The sequence below is a fragment of the Heloderma suspectum genome, chromosome 4 (genome assembly GCF_057233095.1).
Source record: "Heloderma suspectum isolate Gila_16-S chromosome 4, 16-S_ref, whole genome shotgun sequence".
In the NCBI taxonomy this organism is placed as follows: domain Eukaryota; kingdom Metazoa; phylum Chordata; class Lepidosauria; order Squamata; family Helodermatidae; genus Heloderma; species Heloderma suspectum.
This window is the reverse complement of record NC_139461.1, coordinates 280328858-280348056: the sequence shown is the minus strand read 5'-3', so window position 1 is coordinate 280348056 and position 19199 is coordinate 280328858. Positions and strand designations below refer to the sequence as shown.

General features: G+C 42.5%; 2 protein-coding genes across 4 annotated transcripts in view; one reads left to right on the top strand and one right to left on the bottom strand.

Annotated features, from left to right (window-relative positions):
- Positions 1-814: 814 nt before the first annotated feature.
- GHRH (growth hormone releasing hormone) lies at positions 815-5043 on the top strand. Its single transcript, XM_084853950.1, is given in 5 exon segments — positions 815-894; positions 2118-2249; positions 3485-3589; positions 3837-3998; positions 4974-5043. Coding segments are annotated over 5 exon segments (549 nt in total).
- A 1157-nt stretch (positions 5044-6200) lies between these two features.
- Positions 6201-19199, bottom strand: part of RPN2 (ribophorin II) — a 48376-nt gene continuing 35377 nt past the window's right edge. For all 3 annotated transcript variants that reach the window (XM_084853948.1, XM_084853949.1, XM_084853947.1), the window contains 5 exons: positions 18628-18714; positions 17819-17914; positions 17403-17478; positions 15790-15919; positions 6201-6350 (listed from right to left, as the gene is read on the bottom strand). In XM_084853948.1, the coding sequence (XP_084710074.1) occupies positions 6341-6350; positions 15790-15919; positions 17403-17478; positions 17819-17914; positions 18628-18714 (399 nt within the window). In that variant the 3' untranslated portion in view covers positions 6201-6340. The remainder of the gene's footprint in view (positions 6351-15789; positions 15920-17402; positions 17479-17818; positions 17915-18627; positions 18715-19199) is intronic.

The window sequence follows — 19199 nt, the reverse complement described above, 5'->3', positions numbered from 1 at the left end:
GGGGATCTGTTCCAGACTGCATGGGCTCATAGATGGTAGCCAAGGAGTCATTTGTGAAATGGCTTCGCCTGCCCTCTCTTTCCCTTTCCTCTGCTCATAGCTAGTAGTTAAAGTGATGGCAGTTCTAAAACAGCAGACTGGGGTCTTCCAGCTTTCCAGCAATAACATGAAACTAGTCAACAGATTTGCATGTGTTTCTGCAGTAATAATTCCCTCTATTTCCAACGTCCAGGTGGTGAGTGCCGTTGCTTATTTAGTTAAAACAGCACCAGCCTCGCACAAGAGGTCTCGGCAGGCTTGGGGGAACCTCAAGGTTTACAGAAGTAGAAAAAACCCTAAGGGGGAGCGGGGCATTGCTCAATGGGTACTGTGCATGCTCAATGGCTACAGGATGCTGACTGAATGTTAAGGGAGGGGATGGAATTCTGGGAGAGGGGGAATGGAATGGCTGGAATCCAGCAGCACTTCACACTGCAATATTTTGTTGACAGTCTGATTTGTATTTGTTTATTTCTGAAACAGGCCTCCATGAAGAAGTCTTATTTGGCTATGTCATAACAGGGTCTTGATCTTTTTCTTTTCTCTTATTCACATGCTAGTCTGGAAGACAGAAAGAACATCTGTGCTCAGCAATTATCCAATGGGTCATTGAATCCAAACTAAGGGGTGGGAGACTCACTTGAGCTTTGAAATACAGCAACCGCACCATCTCCATGGTGGTTGTGTCTCAAATGCTGCACATGCGGCGGTCTTTGCTATTCCAACAAAGCCCAATTTCTCCTTTTTTTTGCAGATTGCCCCAGAAGAGTGAAGTATGCTGGACAGGGCTATTCTCCTCCTTTTCCTCCATTTCGTGATGTGTTCCCTCTCGTCCCCTCTCTACCCAGCACTGAGGTGGGCAACCTTCTCCCTAACCTTTGGATCCATGGATGGGCAAAATATGCCCCCCCAGCCTTTCTTGCGGTCCCTGTCCAAGTTGCTGCTGCTGCATTGCCACATTTCAGCAATGTGGTGGCAAAAAAGTGGCCTTTGCATGTTTAAACAAGGCACATGGGGAGTCTGCACCTTGCTTTAATGCAAAATTATGCTCCTGGAAGGCCCGGGGAAGTACAAATTTGCATTAAAGCAAGGCATGTTCTCTCTACTGTTTTAAAATGAAAATGTGACTTTTCTCTCATTGCTGAAATTTGGTGGTAGTGGCAACTGAGCGGGGTGGTGAAAGGGTGTATATTTACAGCTCCTGCAAAAAAGCCTGGGTGGGGGGTTCATGTGACCCATGAGCCACAGATTTCCCACTTAGGCCAGATTTCCATTTGGCCTAAATGGAACTATATTGCATCAGTTTGGAAGGTGCTACAATGGCTACCTATTTGCTACTGTGCCCAGTTCAAGGTGCTGGAGCTTACTTTTACAGCATATCTGAAGGAGCCTCCTCCAACATCAAGCTGCCCATACATTAAGATCATCAGAGGAGGCCCTTCTCTGTATTTCATCTATAGGTACAATTTTTATCTATAAAAGACAGGGCCTTCTCTGTGGTGGTGCCCCGACTTTGGAATACTCTCGTGCAGGAGGTAAGCCTGATACTCTTTTTTGGAACCAGGTTAAAACCTTTTTATTTACCCAGGAATTTTAAATTCACAGTTGTATTTTTTTAGCTGGTTGAAGTAGTTTTATGCCTCTCAATTCTATTGTATTGATGTTTAGGTTTTCTGCTGTCTTTAGATTCTTTGTTTACATCACCCTGAAATCCTTTTTTGGATAAAGGTGGTCTATAAATGTTTAAAACAAAACATAAAAGAATTCCCAGAAAGGATGACTTGCAATGAATGGTCTTTTCACATGTAAAATTGCCTTATGATCTCTCTCCTTCCAGGATTGTCTGGCAATTCTAGTCTCAGCGTACTATGGAATCAGAAATGTATATTGCAAGGATAGTAACCCAGTGACATCTGGATGTGTTAGATTACAGCTCCCATAATCCCTGAGAATTGGCCATGCTGGCTGGGGGCTGATGGGAGCTGTAGTCCAAAACATCTGGAGAGTACCAGGTTGCCATCTCTTGGACTACATTGCATTATTCTTGGCATTTTCAGTGTTTGGACTTGCTGTTTTAGGTATAGTCCACTACCCATTTCCGGCAAGGCAGTGAGCTTTCAGCTACAAGAAAGTGGCCCAGTGCACAGCCACAATCTCTCAGTAGAAGAGCAGGAGGAGGAGAACTTCCTCACCGGTCCTGCTGAGAAAAGGTGGGTATATTAGTGCCCCAAATCCAGCCATCAGAAGTAGCAATTATTTATTATTACATTTATATCCCACCTTGTTCCCCTCCGAAGAATCCAAGGTGGCTTACGTAGTCCTCCTCCTCCTCTCCATTTTATCCTAACAACAACCCAGTGAAGTAGGTTAGGCTGAGGGTCAGCAACTGGCCCAGTCACCCAGCGAGCTTCAAGGCTGAGTGGGGAATAGAATCTGAGTCTCCTGGGTCCCAGTCCAACACTCTAACCATTACACCACACTGGCTATTAAGAACACAAGCCCTGCTGGACCAGGCCAAGGTCCATCTAGTCCAGCATCCTGTTTCCAACCAAGTGCTTCTGGGAAACCCATTGAAAGGGTGTGAAGATTATAGCCATCTCATGCCGTTGCTTCCTAGCAAATGGCATTTAGTGGCATGCTGCCTCTGAACACGGATGTTCCAAATAGCTATCAGGCCTAAGCCATTGATAGATCTATCCTCAGCAAAACAGTGTGGTTTCTAAAACTTGGCAGGGATGGAGCCAAGCCGACTTTCCTTGGGCGGGAATTCCACAGATAGGGTGCTGCTACAGAATAGGCTCTGTCTCATGTACCCACCAATCTGGCCTCTCTTGGTGGTGGGACATGTAACAAGACCACAAAGTTGCTGGTGGTGATCACATCTTGTACCAATGAATTCCCTATATTATGCATCATATAGGAAGGAAGCAGTAATGGTACCCTTGAAAAGCTTGTGTACATGAGTTTTTTTAAAAAACCTCTAGAAATCATAGTGGTAAGACATCACTGCCTACCTGAGTGTAGCCATAGTTACATGCCCATGCTGGATGGGATCATTTCTAGATCAAGGAAGTCAGAATCCAGGATCTTTAAATATTATTTCACTAGAAGAAACAAAGGGGGTTGTTTGATGCTCCTGACTCATGCTAGCAGATTGAATCCTCTTGACCTGGATTCATTTAACACTTCTATTCCCCCCTGCCGGCAAAAAAGACCAAAGGCACTTCTTTCATACAATCTGCCAATGCTTGGAAAGACACACAGGGTTTCTGCACAGGCGGATGTCCCCATATACTTTAATAGAGTGGGCAGCCTTATGTTCATGATGCAATACAGGTGGGACAGACCCCTCCATAAAAGCGAAAGAAAAAGCCATTGTTTGCATGGTGCTTCCAGGGGGCAAGGAGCCACTGCACCAGGTAATTGTGTGTTTGTGCTTCGTTAGAATGCAGCGTCATGCAGATGCCATATTCACCGATAGTTACCGGAAAGTCCGGGGCAAGATGTCAGCCCAGAAGTTATTACAGAGCATTGTTGGGAAAAGACTTGGGTAAGTGGAATTTTATTACGTGTTATTACCATTACTAGTGTGTGTGTCTCTACAGCTCTGTCAGACGAAAGGCCCAGGGTGGGTACAAGCTCCTACTATTCCCATTTAGCACTGAACCTTGAGCGTGGAAAACTCCTGTCAAGATAGATCTTAGAATCAGTCAGCAATAAGGCACATACCATAGTAATAAGCGTAGTACATTTTGAGCCATGCTCAACCATTCACTGGGGGAAATCTCAGTTCAAAGAAAAACTGTCTTAACAGGATCTCTCCACATTTATCTGCAAAAAACCTTGGGTTGTATCTAACTCTTGACCAGGCGCCAGTCTGAAAGCATCCTTATGGACAGTCGCTACCACCAGCAGATGGTACTGCGGAATTTCTTGGGAGCCATGCTACAGAATCAAAGGTTAGTAGGAAGATTCATTAGAGTACAGGAGGGCATACGGTTCTTCAACATTACGTTTTGACATATACACCCAAGATTTTAAGTATACACCTGAAAATATGAAGTATGAATGCAGCAAATGTGTATCATACAGGCACACTTGTGAGGGAGCCATAATTAGGCACAGCACCCTCTCAAGTGTTCAGTCAGTAGCATATTATGTGTGAAGTTGCCCTTAGTGCTGTCTCATACAGATGTTCTCTCAGGCTAGGGAAATTGTAAGGGGTTGTATCCAATGTTATCCTAGCAGAAAAAGTGCAAGAGGTGGTGCTTTTACAACCACAAGTGGAACGTTAGCATAACTAATGTAAGCAACACCTAACCTAACGAAGTCATACTAAGTTGGCCGATGGCACGTCTGATGGCTTGCACAAGCGGAATCAAGGTATTGGATTTAACACTTCAACAAGGATTAACATTTCTGGCAAGCAGTAGAAGTTTTGTGCTATTGGAGTGATACTATTGGATACCCTTCCATAGTTTGGTCATCCTGAGGTTTTCCAGCCTTTTAAGGAAGGAACCGCCAATTCAATTCTGCTTGCATGTGTCAGAATCACATTTTAGTGGTGTTGGGGAAGGAATCAAGCTTTGTGGTGGAGCACATGCTTTACATGCAGAAGGTCCCAGTTTCAAACCCCTGGCATCTCTAGCTACAAGGATCAGGTAGGCTCTGCCAAGACCCTTGAGGGATGCACTGCCAGTCAGAGTAGACCATATTGGTCTAGAGATGGACAAATAGTCTTGACATGGTATAAGGTAGCTTCCTATGTTCCTCTCTTAGTCACATCATCTGATCTTCAAGTCACTCCCCACAGTCTTGTGTATTCAAGTAGTCACAGCTTGGTGTTTTGTCCACAGAAATTACTACCCTGCCCCAATGGAAACTGAAATGATTCTCACACACCAAGACCTCTTATTTCTCTTCTTTGTTTCCAGGCCTCAAGATATCAACAGTGATCATTTAGAAGATTTTGTCAGTGTCCTGGCCAAGCTCATGGAGCTGTAAATATGCTTTGTCCCATCTCATTCTGGTCAGTGCCATTCTCCAAGTGTCAAGGTTTGCAAGAGTTCTTGCTGCTGCAGAAGCAGAGGAAACAGAGTCTGTGAGCATCATACTGTCTGGAATGCCATCACCTACCACAGACAACTGTCAGAAAAACAAAAATATGAGGGACTTCTATTCCTTGTACTTACTTGTAAGACTTCTCTTCCTTGTCCTTGACTCATCCTTGTCAGATGAGTTACACTGCTGAATGTGTAGTCTCACTTCAGCTTGAAAATAAATGGCCATGATATAGAACAAATTTTATATAGCCAAACTTATTTTTTCCTATTGCAAGCTACTGCACAAGCCAGAAGTGTGTAATCAACTGGAAAAATATCAAATGCCTGTCACATCTGAAACTGCATGGGGGCTCTCTGCTGATGAATTAACTGTGAGTTGGCCTGCAATGCATTGTACTGACTTCTGGTTTCAGGACCATGGACAGCTTTTGTCTGGCACTGTATGCTGCTGGTAGAAATTAAGGGAATATTAGTCAACCAAAAGCCAAAACAAGCATATTGGAATAGTAATAAAAAATGACAGGGTGTTTGGGATATAAGGAAAACGCGTTGCATCATCAATAATAGTTTGGCAGGAAGTGTCAGACAGAGACCAAGAAAGAAAACAAGTGCTAGTAAAGTAGTAAGAAGGAAAGCAGTAGAAAAAGCACTGTCTTACATTACCATGCCTGTTGCAAAGGCGGCGGCTGCTATCTGGAGAGTTCTTTCAGGCATGTACAAAGCATTTGCACAAATGTAATAAGGCTTCTGATTCTTCAAAGTGCATTGTAAACTGCTTTTGAAAGTTATTCAAGTTTCTCCCACTTTTGAACTTCCCCTGAGTGGTTTACCAGTCAGAATATGGGGATGCTCTGATACAGGCCTATGAGTCAGAAGCCAAGCTGCACAAGCTTGCTTCGGAAAATCAGGAGCGGCTGCAAAAAAACCCAAGTTGACTATTCCTTTTGTCTCATCCTCTTTATTTCATAAACGAGACGGTAGAAAAAAAAAAGGCAAAAAATGACAATTTGGGAGCCCAACAGATTCTAAAACCCTTAGTGGTAGACAAGGTGTTTATGTCATAACTCAAAGCATTAAGACACTCAACTAAACACAAAATGTGGGGGAACATTTTTTTTTTTAAGCAATCTTTTCAATATTACAGGCAAATATCTTCCACATTTCAATTTCTGGCCTCTTAACTCTTCTTTGGCTCCTTTCCTTTGTAGTTCAAATTGGTTCTTTCAGTTCTTCTCTTTTTAGTGTGTTCTGGAAGGATATAAAGAAATGCTCACAAAGTTAACATTTCAGATGCAAAACAACAACTTTTCATGTACTGATATACTTTTTTTGGCATGGCAAAGATTTAAATATCCTAATGCTAAAATGGTATCACACAATGTCTGATTTAGGGATGGACAAACTTGAAGAATACAAAGAACATGCACTAAAGTGGTGTTTATAGTGAAAAATGTAAATATTTACATCCCAATCTTATTTATGGCTACCCAGAAGAGAGTCCTACTGTGTTTAGTGGAGCTTACTCCTAGATAAGGGTTCATATGGTTGTAGCCTAGTTTTAGTAAATTAAAAAAAAAATCTTATCTAGTTAAAGTGACAGGATAAAAAAATGAGGCAAACATAAAATGTCTTCCCATTCCAATGTGAACTGAACATTATACTACTCAGTATTCAAAGAGATAAAGTGTATAAGGAACATCTGGAATCAAAGGAAAGGGGTAGGTGGGTGGCTAAGATAGCAATGATCTAAACTCTTGGGATCTGACATTCAAGAACTCATGCCACCAGACAAATGAAATGTAAGTAGCACACATATACATTATTATTCCATTGTAGTTTTGCAGCTAATCCCTGCCTTACAAATATTTGTTTTTATCTATGGCCTAAGACAAAAGTATACAGGAAGCAACACTGCTTTTTAAGTTATTTTATCACGCTGGGATTCCTCTCACCTGATAGCTTCATGTCTTTCCCTTGGCACGAGAAGGGTTTTGTTTTAAAATGTATCCAACAGAATACGTATTTCAGCACTTAGCAGTTATCAAGAACTCAAGAGATCAAAACGGTTCACATATCTTATCTTAGAAGCCCTTATAACAACCTTGTAATATAGAACAGTACTATTCCCATATTGTATACATCCATAGTGAGTTTGTGGCCAGTCATGCTGGGCTTCCTGGTTCAAACTTTTAGCCACTACACTCCATTGGTTCTAAAATACATTACTTTTCAGTCAGCCAATCATCATTCATGTATGATGTAAAGTTGGGGGTAACAAGGGATGAAGGCTCAAGCACCACAATGGAGAGAACAGCTCTAATAGCGCCCAATAATAGTCTTCAGAAACATGTAGGAAGAAAGCCAGACTATGAAGCACATGGCCTTCCATGTCTATATACTAATACCCAGACTATGGGAAACAAACAGAACGAACTTGAACTCTTAATATGGGAGGGAAATTATGATTTGATAGGTGTAACTGAGACTTGGTGGGATGACTCCCATAACTGGAATACAGCAACTGAAGGATATAACTTGTTCCAAAAGAACAGGGGGAAGAAAGAGAGGTGGAGTTGCACTATATGTTCAAATACATATCTCTGCACAGAAATACAGGAGGAGGAACTTGGTAGCCCCATCGAGACATCTGGGTTAAAATAAATGGAGCAAAGAATAAAAGGAACCTGGAGGTCAGAGTCTACTACCAGCCACCCAATCAAGGAGAAGATGGGGATGAAACTTTTGAAAAGCAAACTGCCAATGTTTCAAGGAAGCATGATGTAGTAGTAATGAGGACTTCAATTTCCAAATGTAGAAGTGTAGCCAAATGTGTACCCTGGATTTTAGGAAAGACAATTTTAATAAACTCAGAACAATGATAAGTAAGGTCCCATAGCAAGTGAATCTAATGAGAAAAGATGTCCAAGATGGGTAGGAGTTTTTTAAAAAAGGAAATTCTAAAGGCACAATTACAAACAATTCCAACAAGAAAAAAAGGTGGAAGACAACAGAGGAAGCCAATGTGGCTTCACAACAAGCTTAGAGATGACCTGAAAACAAAAAAGGACACATATAGGAAGTGGAAGGAAGGCCAAGTTACGAAGGAAGAGTACAGCCAGGTAGCACAGAATTGCAGGGATGGCATCAGGAAGGCTAAGGCTGAGAATGAGCTGAGGTTAGCAAGGGATGCTAAAAGCAACAACAAGGCTTTCTTCAGATACATGCACATAGTAAAAGACAGAGGAAAGAAATGGTGGTTCAACTATTAAATAAGGATGGAAAAATGATAACAGATAACAAGGAAAAGGCGGAAGTGCTCAATTCCTACTTTGGCTCAGTCTTCTCCCAAAAGAGGGTCTATGACCCCCCTGGCAAAGGCGGAGTACAGGCTGAAGGGGCATGATTGCAGCTTGAGATCGATAGGCATATGGTCAAGGAACACCTAATTACTCTGAATGAGTTCAAATCTCCAGGGTCAGATGAATGGCATCCTAGAGTAATAAAGGAACTGGGAGAAGAACTCTCAGAACCACTGTCTATTCTCTTTGAGAAATCATGGAGGACGGGTGAAGTGCCAGATGACTGGAGGAGGGCTAATGTTGTCCCTATCTTCAAAAAGGGTAAAAAGGAGGAACCTGGGAACTACAGACCAGTCAGTCTGACATCAATCCCTGGGAAAATTCTGGAGCAGATGATAAAGCAATCCATCTGGAAGCACCTTGAAAACAATGCAGTGATTACTTGAAGCCAACATGGATTTGTCAAGAACAAATCCTGCCAGACGAATCTGATCTCATTTTTTGATCAGGGAACCTCCCTTGTGGACTGTGGGAATGCTGTGGACATAATATACCTCGACTTCAGCAAAGCTTTCGACAAAGTGCCCCATGATATCCTGATGAGCAAACTAGCTCAAAGTGGGCTATATGAAACAACTATCAGGTGGATCCACAGTTGGCTACAGAAATGGACTCAAAGAGTGCTTATCAATGGGATCTTCTCAAACTGGGGAGAGGTAACGAGCGGGGTAGCACAGGGCTCAGTCCTGCTCAGTGATCCTCGACATTTTTATCAATAACTTGGATGAGTAAGTGCAGGGAATGCTGATCAAATTTGCAGATGGCACAAAATTGGGTGGGATAGCTAATACCCTGGAAGACAGAAACAAAATTCAAAGTGATCTTGATAGGCTGCAGCACTGGGCGGAAAACAGAATGAAATTTAATAGGGATAAATGCCAAGTTCTGCACCTAGGAAAAAGAAACCAAATGCACAGCTGCAAGATGGGGGATACTTGGCTCAACAATACTACAAGTGAGAAGGATCTTGGAATTGTGGTAGATCACAAGCTGAAGATGAGCCAACAATGTGAAATGGCTGCAAAAAAGGCAAATGCTATTTTGGGCTGCATTAATAGAAGTATAGCTTCCAAATCCCATGAAGTACTAGTTCCCCTCTACATGGCACTGGTTAGGCCTCATCTGGAGTACTGTGTCCAGTTCTGGGCACCACACTTTAAGAAGGATGCAGACAAACTGGAGAGGGTTCAGAGGAGGGCAACGAAGATGAAGAGGGGACTGGAAACAAAGCCCTATGAGAACTGGGCATGTTCATCCTTGAGAAGACTGAGGGGAGATATGATAGTGCTCCTCAAGTATTTGAAAGGTTGCCACAGAGAAGAAGGCCAGGATCTCTTCTCAATCAACCCAGAGTGTAGGACACGGAATAATCGACTCAAGTTACAGGAAGCCAGATTCCAGCTGAACATCAGGAAAAACGTCCAGACTGTTACAGCAATACAACAATGGAACCAATTACCTAGAGAGGTAGTGGGCTCTCCCACACTGGAGGCATTCAAGATGAAGCTGGACAGCCACTTGTCAGGGATGCTTTGACTTTGGTTCCTGCACTGAAGCATGGGGTTGGACTCAATGGTCTTGTAGGCCCCTTCCAACGCTACTAGTCTATGATTCTATGACATAGACAGGTGTGTGTTCTTGAAACACAGAAAAGGAACTCCTGTAAAATGTATCCTCTTTGAGCATCTGTGCTGTCACTGTGCAAATTTTAAAACTCAGAATTCACAAGAATGAATGCTTATATCCTAAAGTAAGTGAGAGCAGATAACCTGTGCATTCATAAGTTTGATATCCTTGATTCAGACTGGCCTCAAAGTATTTCAACCATGTTGGTATGTGTAAGAGTGTAGATACTCTGTATCTATGGTGCAACCACCCAAGTGCAGAACCTGGAGATGTGGTTCTGAACTTGGCATCCTGCAAATCTCATTTTTCATTTTAAAAGAAGAAAATTTCTAGTCCTCTTTACTGCAGAGAACAGTAATGTGTGGATAGTGCTAATCAAAGCGCAGAAGCTGATAGAAGGTATGGTAAAGGCTTTACTGATGTGTTGTAGAACTCTCTTGGGCTCTCTTAATTTGTCCCTGATCTGCCTTCCATCAAAGTTCCATATTCTTTCAAAAACTGAAAATCCTAGTGACAGAATTAGTACATTTATTTAATTGGCACAATCTATTCTGATTACAGAATATGGATTTCCTCAGTATAGAATTTGGGTATTTTGGCACCCAGCTTTCAAGTGATGCATCTGCAATAATGGCTAAATATGTTTATCTGACTCTCCAAGCTCCTTTTACCAAACCAGGAAGAATGAATGGGTAAAGTGCAAGAAATGAAGATGTTACACACATGCAGAGAAAGAAGACACACAATTTCAGTCCGTGTGCCAGGCAGTGCAATGTCATGGAGCATCTCAGGGCAAAGATGGATGTATCCACCAATTTGCATCAAAATGATCCTGACTTGCATAAACTTGTTTTTAGTCCAGAATCAAGCTCCTGAGAGGCTCAACTTTTCAAAACTACACATTTTGTAATCTAAATAAATATTATGACGATTCTGCAAAAATTAACCTGGTACTAATCTGACTGGAAAAGCAGAGGGGGGAAGCAGCATATGGGATACTGGACAGGGCAGAACCTGTGCAAGAAGGGAACCAAAAATCATTAAACAGAGCAAAGAATTTTCAGTTGTTTCTCTGCAAACACATAACACTGAAGTTTATTTTTATAATGGAGAACTGTAGAGCCCCCATCAATCCCACATTAAATATATTGGCAGCAGAAATGGCAAAGCTTTGTCCAGTAAAAAATTAAGTGTTACTCTGCAGTGAATATAGAAGAAACAAGTAGGACCTGCAACAAAACCTTGCAGCATAGAGCATTCCTGTTCAGGGTTCCAGCTATGCCCTGTTTCATTCCATTGGCCCTACACCCCTGGTTTTCTACTTTTTCCTTTCCTATTCACATTTAGTGTCCACTGAACATATTCAGACCTCATTTGAGTTGGTCCTTTTGTGTGTGTGTGTGTGTGTGCGCGCGTGCGCGCGCGCCCTTTTAGGTTTTCCCCTATTTTTTTTGTATGTCTGCAAACTTTGGGGCTCCTCTGAGTGTGCTGTTACTTACCTCTTATTTGAGAGTGGTGCCATTTTGACTACATAAAGGATAGGTGCTTGGAGAATGATTTCACTATTAGTATATAAGGTTTTATTCTGTAGTCTTGACTTTGGGTGCACTCCTGCACTGGTCACACTAACTGAGGCAACACTTACACTAGCAAGTGGGTTTAAAGCTAAGCGAGGTCTATCAGACCTCTCCAGTTCTTTTCCTAAGATGCCCACTCAGTGAAGCAACAGAGCCCAACAGATCGAGACTGAAGAATCGACAGAGCCACCAAAAAGCAAGCTTGGGCAGCAAGCCTCTAGCTAGCATATTTGGGCACGTGACAAACTCTTAGCAGAATATTTCCCACTGCTTTTGTTTCACAACTGGACAGAACTGTTCAGTTAGCAACAGGCCTGCAACCTTTAACGGATCAATCCGCTAAAGCTTTAGGAGATTAACAGGGGAGGCTGTGAACAGAGAGCATGTTTATTTTTGAGGATCTTTTGGTGCTGGTGTGCTACTGTAAAAGGGTATGGGAAAGAAAATATTTTTAAAATCCTTCCCTGCTCAAAGTGAGGGCTAAACTGGACACGACAAGGCCATGATTCCTGTGCCTACCCCACTGATATACGAAGTGTGTCTCCCTCTTTTAAACCAGTGGTAAAAGGGGTTCACAAGAGCAGGCTGTGGCACCTTCCTCCTATTGCGCCTTATCTTCCAGTCTGTTGCTTCACGCACTTTTCCCCATTCCCAGCTCCAATACTGGAAGTGAATGGAGAAAAATGGATGGAGGAATGGGCTGAAAAGTAAGGTGAGGTGTGTGCCTGCATGTGTGTTTGTGTACAGTGCCCTTCTCCTGAATGCTCAGTTTACTGTTAAAGACAGATCCTCACTGCTTTAGATGTGAATAGTATATAAATGGTATATAAATAATAATACTAGGGCACAATATTGAGTTTGGGGTAAGATGCAAATCTATTTATACTTAATCAGTTAACAGGCAGAGGCTGAAACAACGAAAACTATTTTAAAGTGGTTAACACCTCTATTAAACGGGGGTCCACACACAGATGCCCATTAAAACATTATACATACTTGGAATATAATGAAGGCAATCTAAATGGCACGATGGCAATATCTAATTAGCTGTAATTCAACGACTGTGCCTCTTGCCAGGTTCAAAGGCATACAAGGCAGGCTGGAAGGGGCTTCAGCTAAGATTCCTTTTGGACCAGGAAGAGGTGAACAATAAGCATGAAATGAAGCAGCCAGCATGCTTAGGAAAGGCAGCATCCAAAGACCCTTACTTCTAGGAAGAGCTGGTCACTAGTACAACCCCCTTTTACCGCAGTGTTCTATACTTTGCCAACCTACTGCTCTGTTCTGCAGCGATCCTGCCAAAAGGAGAGAGGGATAAAGGTTCAGAGAGGACAGTAAGGCAGAAAGCAATATTGCTCTAGGAACTGACAACACATAGAAAAGAAACACGCAAGCAGCAAAACCAGGCCTTCCAGAAACTCTGAGATACAGATGAGCATCAAGGGCTGCCACTCTTTCACAGCCCCTTCAAAGAAAAATTATGCCAACAGCTCAGGTGACACTGGCATCGGCAAAGCCATGTCACCAGCAAATTTTAACTTGCGGCATTTCACTAGGATTTAGAGAACAAATGGAATTTATTCTTGTGCTAACTGCACTATTTTGTTGGCTTCTAAAATTACAACCTTGATGCACTACTGATACTAGCAAGAAGCATTTTGATCTTCTCTTCATGCTACTAGAAGTCCTGGTACAACTGAAATAGAAATGTAGGTCTACTTCTCATTTTAACACCATCATCACCAGGAAGCTACCTGAAATCACCTTTGCATGGCGGCTGCTCTGCAGAGCAAGCTATTTGTCTGTTTGCCACATGGTTTGCCTCGATGCCATCTCCTAGAATGTCTGATGGCTACGTGGAGGCCAAACTGCATGGTGAGGTGGAAGACCCAAAATGGGTTGCCATGCTGGGTAGCCTTCTAGCCATTTCTAGCTGAGCCCACATCAGTAAGATAGGAAGGTCCCTTAGCACATTTTCTTTCTCTGCGTCTCTGAATGTGGAGTGGTTACAAATGGTAGCACTTTCTGGTTGATTTCTGCCACCTTTCTAAAAGCAGCAGGCCTCATACATAGATAGCAGGATACCTTAAGTCCGCCTCCCCCAACCTGATGCCCTCCAACTGTTTTGGACTACTGTTACAAGGATTCCTGACCACTGGCCATGCTGGCTGGGGCTGATGAGAGTTGAAATCTAAACCATCCGGAGGGCATCAGGTTGGGGAAGGCTGCCTAAGCAGACTAGGAGGCAGACAATGCTCTTATATGGTAATAGAGGTATCTAAGAGCTACTGTCCATGTTACAATTTCTACCAGTAGGCAGTTTTCACAATCACTCCCTTGACCAAAAAAAACCTGGAATCAGGGAGGAGTGTATACATGCAATCTAACTGCAGATGTGGCATAGGGCACAGATTTTTGGTATCCCTGTTGTTATGCCCAACCTTCTTCACACACACACTAAACCATGAAGGAGACAGCAGGATTGTGCTGCTTTCCCCACTCTGTGCCATATGCATGCTCTGCAAAGGGGCACCTATGGACAAGTGTATGCAAGTAGGCGCTCCCTGTGACTGGGTCCTGATTGGACAGGGGTCCCGATCACTTAGAGCAGAGGTGGGCACAAGGTAGATCTCCAGAAGTTTTGGACTTGAACTCCCAGAAGCCTCTGCCAACATGCTTAATGATCAGGAATGCTGGGAGTTGTAGTCCAAAACATCTGGAGATCTACTTTCCTCTCCCCACTCAAGGTGGAGGACCCACATATGTACATGCCCCTTTGCAGCCAGTGCACACAATATGCATATGTCAAGTCCTGCTCCCCCCTTCTCCACGTGTTTAATGTATGCATGGAGAAGGTCTGAAGACGGCTTATGTCTGACATGCAGGTAGACATTCTCACCAATATAGCCATGGGAGTGACTTCCATAAGCACTCGTATGCCTAAAAATATTATCCCATGGGATGTGGTCCTACCAATGTGACTGAACTCAGTTGCTGAGAAAAAACTTAAGTAGAGAAAAAAGTCTTCTGATCCAACTGAACATCTTGCGACAGCATCAGAAGTTATGTCTATGCAGTACATGTCTCAAGGTCTTGTGTAGCATAGTCACTAACCTACTGGAAGGGTACACTCGTTACAGAGTGAAAGAGGAAGGAAAATTCCACAAAGAAAACAATGGCTTAAACCAGCCTTCCCCAACCTGGTGCCATCCAGATGTCTTAGACTACAACTCTCAGCATCCCCCAACTAGCAGTTCAGCACATCTGGAGGGCACCAGGTTGGGCAAGGCTGTCTTTATGTTCTCCTAATTCTGTCGAGAACTGCTTTGATCCTACGCAGGAAGAGCAGCTAATCCCTAATTTGGGAGAGAGTTTGGTGGGCTTTCAGACCAAGGGAACAGTTCTCCTCAAACTGTGCCTTCAGAGTTTCCCACTCCATCAACTACCCTGTTGCAACATGCAACTCTTTCCAAATGAGATGCTGTTGTGAAGAATTTGTGAGAGTGAACCCTCAAGTTTCTCTTCAGGGGTCTGAAAAAGCAGGCACCTTACCAGGAGGGTGAAGTTCCAGATGTTGCAACTGACACTGATCTGAGCCGCTAAGTTGTCAGTGTTAGAAATTGGGATAACAACTTTACAAGAGTCCTAATTATCTGCAGGGCCCAGGGGGCTGCCATCTGCATTTCCCACAATGCCCTAGACTCTAAAGTGACATTACATGGGGGGGCATCGTGGGAAATTAAGATGAGAGCTCTTAGACAGCCATTTTTGGCCCTCCTAGAATGCTCTCAAATAGACTGTGTGCTAATGCTGGGCTGCCTAATTGCAATGAGTGTACTCGAAAAGGAACTTTCTCGAGCAGGTTATTTTATCACTTGATCTCCCCAACAGCTAGAACCCCTCCATTAAATGACTGACATCACATGCCAGAAATGGTAGATAGGATGTGGGGCTGAGATGCCTATCACTTAAGGTGGGATACACCAAAGAATATGGAAATGACAGCTAGATGTTCAGCACTGGACTTCTTCCTAATACCATGCATTTAAAATTTAGTCTGCTGCCCCCTGTTGGCTGTCTATAAGAAGAGATGCCCTACTGAAACTTCCACCTTTGTCCTCTTACCTTTTCACTGCTTTATGAGCCAACATTCTGTTCCCTGCTAGGAAGGTGAGACTGCCAAGAATAGCCAGGTACTTCAAGGTCTGAAACATGTTGAGCTGAGTCCAGTAAACATACATAAGCCCCAGCATTGCTATACGAAAAAAAGACATCAGGTCATATAGCTGTAAGGTTGGATTTGAAAAGGAGAATAATAAAATCCACATTTACAGGCACTATAGAATCAATGCATACTAATTCCTGGGGACTGATTCCTGTGAGTGTCTGGACTGTTGGACATGGAAACAACAGTGAACCTATATATTGAGGAAAGATGACAAGACTATCCCAAACTTGTTATCATTTACAGTACACCGATGTATGTGTATGTGTGTGCATCTGTGTATGCATGTGACTGAGGTAGATCCACAAAACTATATAGGACAGGTGGAAATTTTGTTTTCCACTGGCCAAAGCAGTTGTTTTGAAGCTTCTGGTGTCTGAACTTTGTAAAGCTGATCTCCAGTGAAAACATGGAATAATTTCTTTCATGTCTCTGCAGCACTGTTCACCATCTAGCTACTCTGACAAAGATGACAACAGGTGTGGGCAGGCTATGTTGTCGACTATAAATGAGTCAACGTCCTTAATGCACCATTGATACTAGTGAGAAGCCCCTATGATTCTCAGAGGATACAGGCAATCAACATCCCTGCATGGTCATAAAAGAACTGAGAGCCACAGACTGAAAGAAAAAGTCAAGCGTCTAGCAGAACGTTCTTCAATGTATGGGTTGAATTTGGACTACGTTAATCACATTTATTTCTCACTGAAATCAACAGAACAAGTTTGTCATTATTAACTTTTCATGTTGATTTCAATGGGATAAAAGTGTGACTAAAGTCTGGATCTAACCCTATTTTTGCTCTGAACTTCTATGCCTGAAGAAAAGTCATGCAAGGTTCAAATGCACCTTTTAAAAAACACGGGATTTTTAAGGGATTTTGTTCATTATTTCTTGACAATAGTGACACTGGTTTTCCATTTCATCAGGAAAAAATGAAGCTATGGAGAACATTACATAGTATTTCTTGGATTTCAGAGGAGTAGAGGATGCCTTCCAGGACACCAGGAACTATAAACTTGGGTATGTTTCTATGTCAGACAATTTAGTATTATAAAGGCAAAGCAACATATTCCCAATTAAACATCAGGAGGTGAAAACAGGCAATACTCATCTTTAGCCAAATTTGCATTACTGCAAGTTGGCTGCAGAGAAGTCCTGGCACTTAACATAATGTCTCCCAGTACATTAAATAAAGGGATATAAGAAGGGATTCCACCAGCCCGACTTGTCAGAAGTGTACATACCAAAGGATAAACAACCACATTGCAAACTCTGAACATCCTGTGCTATCAAATGTACCTAAATGGAAGCAAGAGAAGCTCAGTCTAATGACACCTGTTAAAACTGATGTGTAACATGTGTTCAGCAATGAAAGATGGAAAGGGGATAGAGAAAAGAGAGGAATGTGGCGCTATTATGCCCATTACAGCTAATAGGCTGTGAGCCCATTTGTCATCAGGCTTTTGCCGGCAAAGCCTACGTGAAAAATGGTAAGTGGGGAGGAACTTACTTGCATGACCCAGGTGAAAGATAATGGTGCTGGGAGCAAAGCTGAAGTTGGAAATGTTGGCTCCAATCTTTATCCACTGAAAAGTTAGAAAACATGCATTAGATAAAAAGGCCAGACTCACCCTTTTGGGGGGAAATAAAGATGACCTTCAGAACAGAAATTAGTGTTTGTGATATATATATGTATATGTGTGTGTGTGTGTGTGTGCGCGCGCGCGTGCACACAAACACACACCTCAACCATATTTCACAAATATTGGTACTGTTCCTTAGAAATCTGGCCACAGTGTTGAATTGCACTTTACCTGTGATTCAATCCTAAGAAATTGAGAAGATGGTATCAGCTGTTAAACTCATGCTATTCTGATTTCAGCACCAACTGGAAGCAATATATTGGTCTGGATATGAGAAACTTACCAGAATAAAGAGCAAAAGCAGTGGGGAGAGTATCATGGCTGTGAATGTGTTCGATACCACAGTGGGAGGCCTTTTCTCAGGTTCCCTGAACAGGTGCTATAGGAAGAGGGGAAACTTATCAGAAGGGTAATTCATCTCAGCAGGCAGCCAGAAAACTCTAGTCAGGGTATCCACCCATCATTTTTATCCCAGGTAAACACTTCAGACTCTACACTGTAGAATCCACAGGTTTAATGTTCAACAGAGTCTGTCATTCAACCTTACAGCTCCTTTTCGTGCTCTTGTCATTTTTCTTTGTGTGTCACATTCAGGAAAAGAATTACTAGACATCTTTCTACACACAATCAATGCTAATCTTGAATGCTGTCCAGAAGGGACTGGGTGTGCTACAACACATTTTAAGGTACAAGGAAAAGAGAAAGTGCACACTCAAAGCAAGCAGGAGGTGCCCCAATGGGATCATGTGAACATGTGTGAACCCCAGTGGGATGGGGTGGGGGAATGCAACAACAGTATAACTATGCTGAGTAAGTAACTTTAGTCTATGAGCACAGGAAAGTTTCTCGACAGACTTATATTTGTAAAGCTAGAGGATGTCAGGAATGAACTGCCACAAGAATGGTCAAAGAAAAGTCCATGCCTTCCCCAATTTGGTAACCTCCGTATGCACTGGACTACAACTCTCATCATCCCTAGCCATTAGCCATATTGACTAGGGCTGATGGAAATTCAAGTCCAAAACATCTGGGAGACATTGGAGAAAGCTGATGTAGAGAAACATATCCAGGTTATCATCATGTGGTCTGTACCTGAATCTCCGGCTTGGGAATGAAAAGGCTCTTTGATTGGACTGTGGATGGAGCATCTTCTTCTGGGAATTTGATGACAACGTCAGCCTGAAATGAACATTATAGATAAATGGAATTGCTATATGTAGTTCATGCTTGATATAAATATCCCTGGACAGAGAATATACGATGCTAAACTAGTTCAACTTCTTTAAAGGAACATACCTCCACATCCTAAGTACGTTTAATAACATTTTCATAAATAATGAGTAGGGGTTATCTATTCACCAAACTCAACCAATGTCAAGTTAAACTTTGTGCTAAAACACCAGTCAAAAACCACACAAGATAAAAGACTCAAAGTGCACCCATACTGCTAAGAGACAATACTTCCACTACTATCAACAGGCCAATAATCGAAAGATGTGAAAGGAGGTGGGGGGAATCACTGATTATTTTCTTTCCCCAAAGCTGGGAAGTCATTCTATTTTGTGTATACAAAACCAAACCAAACAAGAATGTTTGCATCAAGATATAACATTAGCGTTACAACTTATACTGAGTGCGGCATTCTCTTTCAACTGAATAGGATT